This window comes from Zophobas morio, unplaced genomic scaffold (assembly GCF_036711695.1).
Source record: "Zophobas morio isolate AGI-343-1 ecotype UQ-CSIRO unplaced genomic scaffold, CSIRO_AGI_Zmor_V1 ptg000023l, whole genome shotgun sequence".
Taxonomy (NCBI): Eukaryota; Metazoa; Arthropoda; class Insecta; order Coleoptera; family Tenebrionidae; genus Zophobas; species Zophobas morio.
This window is the reverse complement of record NW_026972128.1, coordinates 10,327,690-10,341,052: the sequence shown is the minus strand read 5'-3', so window position 1 is coordinate 10,341,052 and position 13,363 is coordinate 10,327,690. Positions and strand designations below refer to the sequence as shown.

Here is a 13,363-nt window from a genome sequence, read left to right as displayed (position 1 = left end):
ACACCCACGATAAAATCTTTAAACCTGAAGACCATACCAGAACTAATTCTGTAAGATGAATTAAATCCTTCATTTTCTGTTAAATAAATACTCGATATTCGTTGCCATAGCGACGACACGACGGCATTTTTAGATTGTCAATTTTGTATCAGTCTATGAACCTGGTGATTGTCAGGTGACAGCGTGGTTATCTTTTGTAATACATTACTTACGAGCACGATGTTTTATCATTTTCTAAAATATTAGCTTGTAATTTTGCTCTTAAATTTGTTGGAATTGTATATTATAGAAATGTACCGTGCAATGTAATTTAAATAAATTAACAGATTCGATTTTCCAAGATTAAATTTAAAACAGGTTGTCAGCGTGGCAGTATGAAATCACTTTTTATGCACGTATCTCATCAAAAATGAAATGGAATATTGTTTTAAGGATTGTGGTACAAAAGTTGGCCATTTTCCACCTCAAGTTATCTTTAATTGATGGGGAGTTACTAAAGAAACCATTATTGAACAAATATTACAAATTTTATAAATTACGGAATATAAAGAAACTGAGGTAAGGGATGCATAACCCTAATACCATATCTTTTTTAACTTGAAACCCACATGTTGAAACTGAAATAAGTGTCATAACTCATAAAATAGTCAGATGTTACGTCTTTCCCAAAATTGATCTTTAATTAACCAACCAGAGTGAGAAAGATGACTAAGTGTAAAATTATGCATTGAAATTTTACCGAGTAATTCAAATTCCATACACTGGTCATTACTAGGTTATGATTGATATTTGTGACAGGCGGCCACTAATCATCAGTTATCATAACGAGGCAGTATATTCTACAACCCCGATATGTCAGGCGAGATATTTCACAAATATATTTGTCGAAATTAGGGGCTCACCAATTGAAAACAACTTCCGGTTTGTACCATTCGATCCGTGTTCAATGATCGTTTGGGCCGGATAAGTTATCCGTTCGGGTTTGAGAAACCGATAAAGCGGACGATGTCATTTTTCTATAGGTGACATAATATAAAGCAACAGTATAACCTATAGCAAACAAATCATGAAACTACATGAATTATAAATGACATGCATAATAATTTAATTTTGACTATTAATTTTATTTCCCTCTTAAAAAAAATCGTGGAATTTTTAATATACTTTCGGAATGTAATATCTTATCTCTGTTATTAACAGATCTACTGTGATGAAATTTAATATATAAATTATCCACACCTGTCGCTATATAACACAATAGTAAAAAACAGTTTATCGTCTTCTCCTTTTTAGTATTTTGGTGAAATTTTTCATCACGTATTTATGGAAATTTCGTAACGCCATTTTCACCACTGTTTTAACTTTATACGTTACCCGAGAAACGTTTCTATCTTTTTTGTCGGAAATGAGCTTGTATCGAAGAAGCTGCTTTTGTTGCACCTTATTTTCAACATTAAAATTGGTCTAAGACTACTTCGACAGAACTTCTCTCACTCATAAAGTACAGCTTGCCAAATCCAGGTCTTTCGAAAAATTAAAAGATTTGATTTTGCGAATTTTATTGTTTTTCATGGCAACCATTATAAGCTAAAATAAGAATATGTATCTAATGTTCGAGTAAAGGTGCCAACCGTTTGTTATAAGTGACTTTTTCTATTATAAAATTTTGTGTTGATTTTATCCACGTTTTTGCAAGGATGCATATATCAGCAGATGCATTGTAATACTAATAATAAAAGTATTGTATTATTGTTATTCTTGACTAGTGATTTATAATCAATAAAATAACGAGCCAATTTAATCATGTCTGCCATATGTAATAACAATAACAGAGGTGCGACTGAAGATTGAACTGAAAATCATTTATGGTACTCGGAATTTAAGACAAATAGCAATAACACTTATCAACCTGTAGACGTGAGAGTAAAACAGAAACTAAACTAAAAGACGTTTTCTACAAATTGCAATAACCGGATCACAATGCCGACGGTCCAAACTTTTTTATTGCTCTGACTTTCGCTTATTGAATAAAACACTACATTTTATTTTCATTTTCTCTCAATCTCAAACTTTTTATAGTCCACCATATAGCACAAACATACTATCTTCAGTAGCTGTTATGTCTAATAAGTTTAATGAAATATGTACTCATTGCGATATACATTACGATTCGCTATAGGTTGTAATCAAGTCCTTTCTTTCTATTAGTGAGTAGTAAGATATATAGTTTGTAGTTTTGTGGGAGCTGTTATTATTATTTTAATACCTTATGTTACACGTAAGTTCACTGACTTTGGAATTGCATGTAATTTATTTTACTGTTTGCGGTTGATTTGAGCATAACTTTTAGTTTTCCTTGTTATTGGGTATAAACTTGTTAGGAATAAAACCTTATTATTATTATTATTATTTTCGATGTTGTAATTCACATTTTATGTGAAAGTTAATTATGACTTGTCCAGATCTAAGGGAGGCTCAGCATATGAAATATCGAGAAAATATGAAAGTACCAAATTGCCCGATGGACTCCATTACTGTACGTCCTTAGGTTATCCTCGATAAGAAAACAACTTGAACGTGATTATGCTTATACATCGGAAGAATGTCACGTAGCAATTAGTTTAATTTGAATGAATTCGTGTCCTCAAAACGAAGGATCAAAACTATTAAGTAATAAGCTACACCGACAAAATCTTTTGAATATCATTATTATAATTCTTATTAAACAAAGACGTTTGTATTTTAACATTTTCTGGAAAATGGGCTGACTCGTTCTTAATTTGATCTATAAAAAATATTAATGCATGTAAAAACTCAGCATATTTTGCGCATTTTGGCTAAAATTTATTCGACAAAATTTTGGGGAGGAGTAAACAGATTTATTTTGAATAACAATTTATTATGCTTACAATGACTTTAAAACGTCTGGATAGTCTGGAATATTTCAAAGCATTCGGTATAAGCAAATCTAGAAAATATTAATGCGGTGATAAATCAGAAGTATAGACTCACAATACTTTGGACATTTAAGATACGATTTCTTCGGCAAAATTTTGAGGTGACGTCATACATTTTTTAGGGGGGGGGACAATATATTTTGATCAAAAATTTACCGTGCTTGTGATAACTTTAAAACATCTCCAAGATTTCAAAGCATTCGGTTTTGCAGTTCCTGATTAAATCAATAAAATTCACGCATTGATTAATTTTTTTGAGTATAGGCTCATCATATTTGGGACATTTTAGATAGGATATATTCGGGAAAATTTTGAGCTGATGTCATCAATTTTTTGGAGGCTACAAGTAAATATATTTTGATTAGAAATTTATCATACCTATCATAACCTTAAAACATCTTCAAGATGTCAAAGCATTCGGTTTTGCAGATTCAAAATTAAATTGCAAAATGTTTTTTATAATTTTGATTTTTTTTCCAAAGATCTGGACGATATTATGGGAAAAAAATTTGTAACGGAAATATGATTAAATGTAATAAAGTGAAAAAGGCAGGGACTCGCCTCAAACAGAGAAAATTTAATTATTTTGTACAAACTTTCTCAGATAATACAACCAGTGCACAAATTCCTCTACAAAAAAATATGGATCAATACAGAAGTAAAGCAGACTAAAGAAGTTTTAATCTTTACTTGGAGGGCCTATAAACCTACGTCAAACAAAAAATTATCAATCTTATAAAAGCAGTAGCGCTGGTTTCTGCTCCACAACAATACTATAAACCATACAATACTGAACATAATAAAAATACATCCAAAGGTATGGACATAAATAAATATTTCTCAAAAAACTGTAATTCAGATATTTTCAATATACATATATGTTTTTTGCAATGTATACATTGTATACAACATTTAACATCTGTCCCACTCCAGTTTATGTTTTTTTACAACCGAGAACATATTAAATATCAGTAATAAAATAATTTAAAAAATGCAGTGAATCCATCATGAAACAATCAGCAGAAATTATTAATGCCTGTTTATTACTGTATACTAAAAGGACACATCAATACATTTAAGAATTATAGATAAATGTCCACTTCTCCTGCCTTTTTTAAATTGTTGAGGTGGTTTCATCAAAATAACAAACCAAATACTTGGAAAAACATGATAACCTTGTTCTACAAAAATATGATTTTCAGAAAGAGCCAAGCAGTGTTACCAACTTAACTTCTACTTTTGACTGAGTCGATCGCCACATGTTATTATCATGATGGAGTACCACAAGTTGAAAGGAAATATTTAGAAATGTTTACACCATATTTATCAAAACACATTTAATGTGTCGTGACAAATGATCAGATTAGTCAGGAAAGCAAAATTACACGGGATGTCCTACAGAGATCGATAGCTGGTCCCATTTTGTTTCTCGTCTACATTAACGATTTAGCAATTATGTAATATGCCACGGAGAAATTAACTGGTTATAACGTATGCAGATGACACCTCGTTCTGTGTCAAATAAGACAAGAAAGAAAATGAGGATCAAGTAATCCAAGTTATAGAAGAACTGGCAGGTAGATTACTGTAGAATTCTTTTAACAAAAATGAAAATCTGTTTCTCTTATACCTATAAAGTGATTTCAAAAAATCTCTGAAGTAGGTTATTACATTTGATGCAATAGATGGGTTAGTGCATCACTATCATCGTCCTGTGACTATGTAACTCGGCCAGCGCCTCGTTGTGAGCAAGCCTCATATTCACCGATAATATAAATGCTTTTATTTTGCCTATCAAATTAACTACCAGCAGCATTAGCTTTGATGAGTTGCGATAATATCGTAGATAAAATTTCTGATATTCAAACAAATCACTTGTTGTTGTTATGCATATTTATTTTACAAATTGTGTGCATTAGATAGTCCTGTTGATTTTACTTTGTTTGTTTTATACTACGTACAGATTTTTTTATAATTTTAACGTCATTACAAAAAAATCGATAAATATTTGTTATTGAAATAACTCCCTTCTGTACAGTATTTGTTTTATTTTTTTATGAAAGGTAATGAATGTATGTGTATATTTTTTTCATCCAATATTTCAAAAACATTGTTTGTTTTTCCTGAAATTCATAATAACATGATACAACCTATATCATCATTAAAAATGCTATTTAGTAAAACTTGCTTTAAAAATATACTTAAATGCTTTTCTACTAATGCAGAAAGATAACTTTACAATTTTTTTAGAATTATATATTAAATATTTATTAGATGTGTCTACACTTCGCTGTAACATAAAATTTTAATATTATTTGGCTTCCGATTCGTGTAACATCATGTTCATAAACACAAGATCCTTTGTTTGACATATCCAATTCAGTCTAGCAGCTGTTTTTGTCATTTTGTGAAACGCACAGCTATATCGAACCCAATATCGCATCTAATTTAAAAAACCATAACCCCTCTTTGACTCGCATATTTTTTTAATAACTTCCTCGCTGAAAAAGCCGCGAAGAAGCCAGTGTTCTAATGGTGCGTTATTATGCCTAAATTAACTCATCGCCATTATCGGCCGCTTCATCTATTGCTATAATAACGTCGGCGTAATGTTTACACAAGCACCCCTACATTAATTTGCCGGCGACGAGGCGCAAAAACTACCTGTTTCGGAAATAAGTTTCACCGACTGATGACTCTTTCAGAAAAAAATTCTTACCCGAAAACCGCTTTATGCTTTTCCATTTGAAAATCATTTACCGGTTCCATGCAATTAACTTATCGACAGAAAATCAAATTAAAAATTCTCATCGCCTTTGCGCTGACAGAGACGTGCTGTCAGACATCAAAAGTCTTAAATGAGGCAATTTAATCTCGTTACCAAAGGGAACGTTTATTTTTAGAAACCAAACAAATAAGCAGGGTCGTATGATTTTTAACTCATCCAGGTTTGTGTTACACCAGGTTTAATTTTTTTCCTCCATGATTATTATTATTGTATCCAATTGCTAATGTGTTTTAAATACAATCAGCTTTTTTATGGTGTTTTTGTGCCGATTAACTTTTTAGCAAAAATGTCCAGAAATTTTTGATTCGGTGTTGATTTAGTTTAACGTAGTTTAATCCAAAAATGAAGAAATAATAAAGCTGCAAAAGTTCACCATTGCAGTTTTTAAAATGGCATTAAATCCTCTGCAGGCCTTATGTAGCGAATTCAGCAATTTAGTTAAATATTTCTGTGCTAAATATTTGCTTTTAAAATCAAAACGCAAGAAACATCGCTACGACTTGTTGACCAGAAATTATAGGTATGCGAGTTTAATACATTTTTTACTTCCCGAGCGTAAACTAAGGAAGTATCGCAATCCAGTCCGTCGGCCGAATTGGCACTTTCATATTTTCTCGACGTGTCATGACCTGTAGAGTACGAAAAAAATAGTCTCCTGTTTCCGTCCGTCCGTCTGTCTGTCTGTCTGTCTGTCTGTCTGTCTGGTGTCTGTATCCATTTTTATTAGACAAGTAATCTCCGAAACTACTGGACCGATTGTTGTCATTTTTTGTATGTATATTAGGATGGTTAAACTAAATTTGGCATCACCACCACCACCACCAATGGGATGACGTCATCTTCAAAATTTATAATAAAATTTTTAAATTTCACAAAACAAGATACGCCAGCACTTGTGGTGTGTGAATCCGTGTCGAATTTTCACCCTAGACAACCAGAATTTTTGGGAAAAATTCAAAACTGAGTAACAATATTTTGCAATATAACTTTGAAACCGCAAAACCGATTGCACTGAAATCTTGTAAATATTTTAAGGTTATCGTAATCATGGTAAATCGTTAAGCAAATTTTATTCATTTAGCCCCTTCCAACAAATTGATGACGTCATCTCAAAATTTTGCCGAATAAATCCTATCCAAAATGTGCAAAATACGATGATTATATAGGTAATTGTTATTTATCATTGCATTGAAAGTTTTAAAATTTCTTATACAGATGACTCATAAAAATTAATTAACGGGTCAATTTATTTTATTGATTAAATCGGGAATGCCTGATTCACTCCGTTTTCCCGAAAATCGACGTTTCATGACCCCTAGAATATACACAGATCTCTTGTTTCCGGCGTTTATGTAAATTTTTGTGTGTATATTAGGAATATCCTGTAGATGGTAAAACTCTAACCAAAATTTGTCTGATAAAAATCGATGACGTAATTTTACAATTTTGCGAATAAATTTAAAATATGCACAATCTTAATTCTAGAAATTAGAGACCGAATTTTTGAAAAGATTCCAAGTGTTGTGAAAGTCCCAAATCTTCTAACCCTTTCAAAGGTTTGAAGGCTTTCAAGGATCTAAGGACTACAAGGATTTTAGGAATTTCAAAAAATTTAAAAAAGCAAGAGAAGCCGGCAATTTAGAAATTCTAAAGGGATTTCAGGAATTTCAAAAATTCCAAAGATTCCACAGATTCCAAATATTTAAAAATTGGAAGGAAGACAAAAATCCTAAAGATCCAAAAATATTTCAATTCTAGACATACTGAAGTATCTAAAAATAATGAAAATCTGAAAGTTGTAAAATTTATAGAAATTCTAGTGATTCTAGATTCTAGAAATTCTAAAGATTGCAAAATTTCCAGTGGTTTGAAAGATTCAAAAAGTATAAAAGCTTTCAGGGATTACATACATTAGAAGTTGCGAATTGTAAACACACTTAAGATTCTAAATAAACTAAAGTTAATTATTAGAACATTAAGATCCAACAACCTTAGTAATTCCCAAAGTGTTCAAAATTTCCATAGACTGGAAAGGCTGTAAAGGATCTAAAGACTCTAAGGGGTCAAAAGCTAAAATTCTGTTTCGAATACTTGAAAGATTCTACAGATTCTAGAGAAATTCCAAAAACCAAAGATTCCAAAACTTGTAAAAATTCCAAAGACTTTAAAGAAAACAAAAAACTTAAAGACCTAAAAATCGCAAACATCGGAAAAATGATTTTTTTAATTTTTATAAATCCTAAAAGCAGTGAAAGCCTTGAACACCCTAAGTAATATCTTATAAATCTTGGAGACTGTAAAAATTCCAGAGATTTCAAAAATTCCAAAGATTTAGACTCTTGAGGTCTATACATTTTAGAAAACCTGAAAAAAGATAGAAAATGTGGGAAAAATGTGGTAGACCTTGAAATCTTGAAAATATTGGAAAAGGTTGAATTTCAAAATTCTGGTATAACTGGAGCCTGATAATTTTAGAAATTTTGGAAAATGTGGAAATTCTGGTCATTTTTAAAACTTAGAAAATTTTGCAAAATTAAAAATTCCCAAAAATTAAAAGAAAATAAAATAATATTAAATCTCAAAATTTCAAAAGTTTACACAATCTTAAGATTGTAGATATTCTAAAAATCCCAAAGTTTCCACAAGTTTGAACTATTTAAAAGGTTTCAAACTTTTCAAAAATTCTAAAGACTCGACACATTCTAAAAATTTTAAAGTTTTCATACACTAGAAATTGCGAATTGTAAAGACACCAAAGATGCTAAATAAACTAAAGTTTTAGGTTCTAAATAGAAGAAACATCCAACAAAATCCTAAAAATTGAAAAGATCTTGGAAGTATTAATGTTCCTAGAGATTATAAAAATTCTAAACTTCTAGTAATTCTGAAGTATCCAAAATTTCCAAAGATTGTTAAGACTCCAAGGACTCTAAAGATACTAAATACTCTAAATACTCAAACGTTAAAAAGGTATTTCAAATTCTGTTCCAAATATTTCAAAGATTTTATAATTTGTAAAAAACGCATGAACTCTTAACATCACAAAAATTTTAAAGATTCCAAAGACTCTAAACAAAACAAAAATAAAAAATCTAAAAATCGTAAAAATCTGAAGAATGCTTCCTTTAATTTTTATAAATTCTACAAGTATTAGGGGTTTTGAACACCCTACTTATTATCAGAAATTCTAAAGATTACAGAAATTCCAAAAATTTTAAAGATTTAAGACTCTTGCGTTGTATAAATTTTAGAAAATCTAGAAATATCTAGAAAGTGAAAAATCTGGAAGACCTAGAAATCTTGGAAACTGAGGAAAATGTTGAATTCTGGCATATTCGAACACTGATATTTTTATAACATTTAGAAAATTTGGAACTGCAGGAAATTTCAAAAATTTGCTCAATTCTAGAAATTCTAAACAGTTTACTGAATGTGTGAAAACATTCCAAATACTGTGAAAGTTCAAATTCTTTTCTAAATTGAAAGATCTGAATCCTAAATTGATATATGTGGCGTTGTTAAAAGTTAATGACGTTATCAAAAAAAAAAAAAAAAAATTAAATGGAAAACTGACTAAATCAATTCTCAAAGTTAAAGTTGACAATAATTTTTCGAAGTTGTATTTGTTAGACTGTACTTTAGGGGCTGGAGAAATAAGAGAATGAACTTCCATGAATTTAGTGATACGTAAAAGTTGGTAATAAATTTTCTCACATAATTCGAGTAAGTGAACAATTAAATACACTACGTAAAATAATTAACATAAAACGTTCTCAATAATGATGAGTAAATTTTTTCACATATCCTTTTGTGTCCAGCAGGCAATAAAAAACAGCTGTCTTGTCCAAGGCCAACTTGAGGACGCTTTCTATTGATCGCACATCATAAAAAAGCATAAATATTGTAATTAATTCAAATCTCGTTGTTAATATTGATATTGACTAACATAACGTGAAATTACTTTATTTTCGTTCTTCTTTGTTTTTTTGTTGGTTTTGTTGTTCTTAACGAGTCTATTATAAAAGAGTATTAACAAAAAGTTCTTTTAGGTTCGCATTTTTCACCTTTTTTTTGTTCTTCGGTAAAATGTCAAGCTCCTGTTTTCAAACATCTTTGAATGGAAAAACAAATACTTTTCATTCCGCTGTATTTTAACATTTTGGCATTTTAAATAAGGGTGAATTTATTTGTTTTCGATGGTAAATAGAAAATACGTCAAGAAGCACTTACCGGTTCAAGAGGGTCACAATCAAAACAAAGTTCTCCAAAACGATTTTAATTAAACTGTAGCAACAGAAGTTCGGAATACATTTTGTGACATGTATAAATGCAAGAAGGATAAAACTCATTGAGAAATATGGCTGATAAAATTTTACGATTTGATCTCCAGAAATCTACGATTTTCACCGTCGTTGTTAGGTGTTCTTTAATTCATTCAGAAGTCACAAATTAATAAATGATATTTAGAACCATATGACGAACAAGTTGAATGATTAGTTTCTTATGTTGTACCTGCTAGAATTCCATGTGGTTAGTTATATTAAGAAATTATGATATTAATTTTTGTTCAGTGATTAATCGGTCATCAACAAAAATTTAGTAGATATATTAATTGTTAATTAATTAACAATTTTTTTTCAAACATGTTATCAAATATATTCGCATATATTTCTTACAAGACTTTGAGTCATCCTTTTGACATCTTTTCAAAAAAAAATCTCACCCCATTTTTCTGAAATGCCATATACATATTTAAATTGTAGTAATTTTAAACTCGAAACATCAGTAAAACCAGCTAAAACCATAACTCTTTTACTGCCAGACTCGTTAACTACATTCTATAAAAATATATTTTGGTACTTAGTCCTAAATATTCATACGGATAAAATTCTTTTTTAAAAATGTACTCTACACAGACGTAAAACGGAGTTACAATTCAATTAAGTGTGCTTTACAATTAAGTAGGATTAGAAACTAAATTGTGTGGTTGACACGGAATGACCTGTATGCGTTTCGTGTCAAAGCAGTGGCCGTCTGGAATTTTTATCCAATTTGGAGATACCGTATTCGATTTATTTTAGTCACGTTTTTTGATGATCTTCAGTTAGACTTAGTTGGGATCAGGTTAAAGCATAATAGTGCAGTTACGGGCCCACAAAGCGGACGTTTTATGATTGTCGACATATAAATATTTTTATGAGTGAAGTTACACTTACCCGCGTTCTGCCGAGCAAAAGTGCATCCATTTCTCCTTCCGGTGCAGCGTGAATCGTACTTACGGTCGAAATCACAGGTTTTATGTCAGGCACGGCATTAGCCATTGTACGAAATAGTTTTGCACTATTACAGTTATTAATGAGTGTTTAGACATTTAGTTGAGTTACATTAAATATTTATTAAAGTACATTTACTTACATGTAAGAACATTTAATTTTAATTTAACAGTTAAGTTAAGAGTTTTTTAAAGTATATCGTGAAAAGGAAACTTCACGGAAAGTTTTAGAAGAGTTGTATTAGGAGTTTGAAAGAATTTATTGGTTCACTTTTATATTATTTTAAGAATGGCACTGGGGATAAACTTTTATTACAAAATATAGATGTATAAAAGTTGACAATTTTAAATCATGTGTAGTGTGTTTGAATAGGTTTGTTTTTCGTTAGGTAAATATTTGGCACTAGAGTAGTTTCAGATTAATTGGTTCTAAGTGCAATGGCCCCATAAATGTGTGTAAACATTCATTAAAATACTTTAGATATGCAACATTTAATTCTAATTGAGCACATTTATCACTAACAACTAAATTTAATAGGAAACAACAATTTCTAACACTTAATATCTAAAGACTAACTCTAGTATAAAATGGTCCCAAAATAACAATATCAAAAATACTACTGTATACTCTCCTTGTCAGTTAATTTTTGGCGATTTTTCGAAACGTCGTTTACTTGTTGATATGTTTTAGAAAAAAAGTTTATAATTTCTATTACATCTTGAATTAAACTTTTAACTTTGTTTTTTTAAAAGAAGCACAGCGATCTTTTAACTGTCAGATTTAGGAGACGTGTTTGTTAACATGTGTTCGTTCGAAAGCTCGAGAGCAAGTGTTTCCAATGACGATGTTTTCAGCTTTTCATTGAAACATTTTCAGATCGGCTCGTAGCGCCCTCGCCGGCACGAACACGCACTAAGCGCAATATTGATCCTTTGTTTATGTGGCTTTGTTAATCCTTTTGTTAATTTAAGCTCGGAAATCATTTTAACAGCATCAAGACTAAATCCAATTAGCTCTCGCATTTTAAAAAAAATTTGATTATGGGTTGGACAGCGGGTGGTGGTAAATTGTATTTAACACTCCCTTATTTCTCGGTCCAAAACAGCTGTTGGTAAAATGGGCACTGTGTTCACGATTCACTTGTTTTAGAAAAGTAACCAAAAGCTTAAATGTATAAAAACGAAACAATGTTTCCTGTAACTTATGAACGCAACAACTGGCAGGAAATCTGTAGAATAACGGTTATATTTGGGTTTCAGAGCGCTTTCTACTGCGCATTTGGTTCGAAACCCTGCTCCACACGTTGCGGAACTTGCAGCCCTTGTACCTACAGAGGGAGCGACATTTAATTATTTCTCTCGTTGAAAATTCGTGTAAGGAAGAAAAATGCTGTTTAATTTGTCATCGTTTAGCACTCAGCTAGGTGTTCTAATTTGGCACATTTTGCGTCATTTTTCCTCTAAATTTACTTTTTCATTATAGAGAGGTAAAATGTGAAGCTTGAGAATGAACTAACTAAGAAGATTGTGTTTCACTTTTGACAAATAACTTCATTTATGAGGAAAAGATTTTCCACTCGACGAGCTTATTCGTCATTGCCATATGTGACAAATAAATCCGGAAAAAACGCAACTGTACATGTCAGAAGTAAATCTTCCAGAAATCAAGATCGTGTTAAACACATATGCGAAAGTGTCCTGAACGCTACCAGGCGGAAACGTGAGAATGCGGAAGACGATAACAGAATTCTGCCTCAAAAATAATAACTTGAAGCAAATATTTACAATCCTTGAAAATATAGTCCTAACTGATTTAATAGTCAGTTGGTAAATGTTAAATCAATAAAAAACCAACAACTGAGGTTGATTAAAGTAAATTGAAGTTTGCACAAATGCGGACTTCTTAATGAATCCCAATGAGCTGAAAGAGTTTTTATTAGTTCTTTCCACAGAATTTGCATTTTTGGGCTATTTCGACACATTATTTTCATCGACATCTTCGCGTCAACTTAACGAATCAAAATTAAGTTATAAGTATTAAGGGATCTCTTTTTTTTTCAAGGAGGATTTAATTTTTTGCCAAGTTAAAATGAAAGGGGACGTATGCAAATAAACGAAATCGCTTTGTTGCTCTGCAACAAAAACTTCAATTGAACCTAGCCTAACGTGGACTTTTACGTATGGCGCAGCTGGTGATTTGTAAAAGACGGTATTTTGCTGAAATTCCAACTTTGAAACCATTGATCTTGTTTGTGAAAGTTATATGAAGAAAGAAATAAAAAAACAGATTACACATAAAAAATTAATAGCAAATTCGTCCGTGTTTTTCTTCGAAATTAATTAGCT

The 13,363-nt window shown here is 30.9% G+C and overlaps 1 protein-coding gene across 2 annotated transcripts in view; it reads right to left on the bottom strand.

Moving 5' to 3' along the window:
* The window catches only part of LOC135134683 (uncharacterized protein), a 120,419-nt gene that overhangs the window by 75,102 nt on the left and 31,954 nt on the right, over nt 1-13,363 (bottom strand). Inside the window, exon 1 of one of the 2 annotated variants that reach the window (XM_064063441.1) lies at nt 10,962-12,206. The exons of the other annotated variant lie outside the window; for it this stretch is intronic. Coding sequence (XP_063919511.1) covers nt 10,962-11,066 — 105 coding nt within the window. The 5' untranslated portion in view covers nt 11,067-12,206. Of the gene's footprint in view, nt 1-10,961; nt 12,207-13,363 lie in introns of those variants that run through there. 2 annotated transcript variants of the gene reach the window in all.